This window comes from Dipodomys ordii, unplaced genomic scaffold (assembly GCF_000151885.1).
Source record: "Dipodomys ordii isolate 6190 unplaced genomic scaffold, Dord_2.0 Scaffold368, whole genome shotgun sequence".
NCBI lineage: Eukaryota > Metazoa > Chordata > Mammalia > Rodentia > Heteromyidae > Dipodomys > Dipodomys ordii.
Window position 1 is genome coordinate 51,540 of NW_012267584.1, and position 1,816 is coordinate 53,355.

Below are 1,816 nucleotides of genomic sequence, written 5' to 3' on the forward strand. Positions count from 1 at the left end.
TAAAGCCAATTCCTGCTTGAAATACCATTACTTATTTTATTATTGCATAAATATCAACTGATGCCAGAATTCAGACTCTCCAAGTATTAACTGGCTTTTTCTGACAACATTCTGAGCAGGTGGAAGCAGCAAGAGGAGCAGCTGAGGCAGCCCAGACTCACACTTCAACTTCCCTGGGAGGTTTTTGTTATGGCTTGTATCACTGTGGGAGGGAAATTACTATACTGTTGACAGTAATAAGTGGCAACATCTTCGGGCTCCAGGCCACTGATCCTGAGAGTGAACTCTGTCCCAGATTTACTCCCACTGAACCTTGATGGAACTCCAGACTCCAAACCATTTGTACCATAAATCAAGAGTTTAGGAGCTTTCCCTGGTTGCTGCTGGTACCAGGCTAAATAATACCCAATGCCCTTACTGGCCCTGCAAGTGATGGTGGCAGTGTCTCTTAGAGACACAGACAGTGAAGATGGAGACTGGGTCATCTGGATATCACACTTGGCACCTGGAAGCAGAAACATGAAAACAAATACCCACACTAATTATCAAGTTATAAGAAGGTATCCCTGAAGAGTAAGCATCCTGGATCACACTGAGCTGTGTAAATCCCTAGCATTGTCCTTATTTACCTGGGAGCCAGAGCAGCAGGATACCCAGGAGCTGAGGAGGGGTCCTCATGTCCATGCTGTGTGCTGACTTGGACTGACTACTGCCTAATGTGAGCAGCCTATGAAGAAGTCCTGAGCACACTGGGCTGTGCTGTTGGTGCATGCAAATCAGCAGCAGAGTTATACACAGCTGTCCAGCTGCCTCATCTCAGCAACTCTGCACATTCTGAGTCTCAAGGGAACTAAGTTGGGCAACAGAATAAGTTTTAAACACAGAAGAGAATCACCAAGTTGCTTTCCTGTGTTGTGTGCACAACAATGTTAGCTTTGAGGATCAAAACTTTTTTTCGTCTTATTACTTTAACTGAGTCAAGACTTGTTCACTGGACTATTAGTTCCAGGAATTTACAAACAAATTTTGCACAACACAAATTTGGCATTTCTTTATTATTATACAGAACAGAAAGTTTTACAGTAGCTCTGATTCACTGTTAATCTGCATGTGTCAAATTATCAGCACTGTTGTCCTGTAATGAATTCAATTCATGGAGGTGGAATAAGTGTAGTTGTTGTGTTGATAAGAAATCGCCTGGACTTCTGTACGGTGCTGTTCAGCCTTGTTATCTCCTCCATCTCTGAGTTTTTGTCCCAGGTGATCCATACAAGCAAGTCCTTTCAGAGTGTTTCTCCCTTCATATCTGAACAGCCTTTATAATTTTTACTGACCTAGAATTGTGTATCATTTTATATATCCATGCTGAAGGTTCTCATATTATTCCTTCTGGCTTTTAATCATCTTCACCACAACTATTATGTTCAGAAGCAGAGATAGATTATCTTGAAAGGTAGGATAAACTCAGGTTATCTTGAAGTCTATTTTGTGACCTAAAACCTACATATGTCTCCTCTGTTCGGTGGACTCCTCTAGTTCCTGAGAGAACACTGTGCTGCACACCTTGGTAAAGATATTGGGCCCAAGCAGAGTGAGTATGTTGGAATCTCTGAACAGTCTTGAAATCAATAGAACATGGAAATGTCATCCATATTCGGAGGAGGCAACATGGGGCTTGGAAGCAAGAGTGAGGGGAGCTGATTTTCTTTGCAAGGGAGAATTAGCATTGTTGACTCCATTGTAGGTGCTGAGATGGAGTGACCCAAGAGGACATCCATATGTGTTGGATTTGCCTGTGCAGTTGTCAGGGCTCAGG

The 1,816-nt window shown here is 42.7% G+C and overlaps 1 gene segment (V, D, J or C); it reads right to left on the minus strand.

The window, feature by feature from the left end:
- Positions 1 to 816, minus strand: LOC106001693. The segment is given in 2 exon segments: positions 1 to 505; positions 630 to 816. Coding segments are annotated over 2 exon segments (483 nt in total).
- Positions 817 to 1,816: the final 1,000 nt, after the last annotated feature.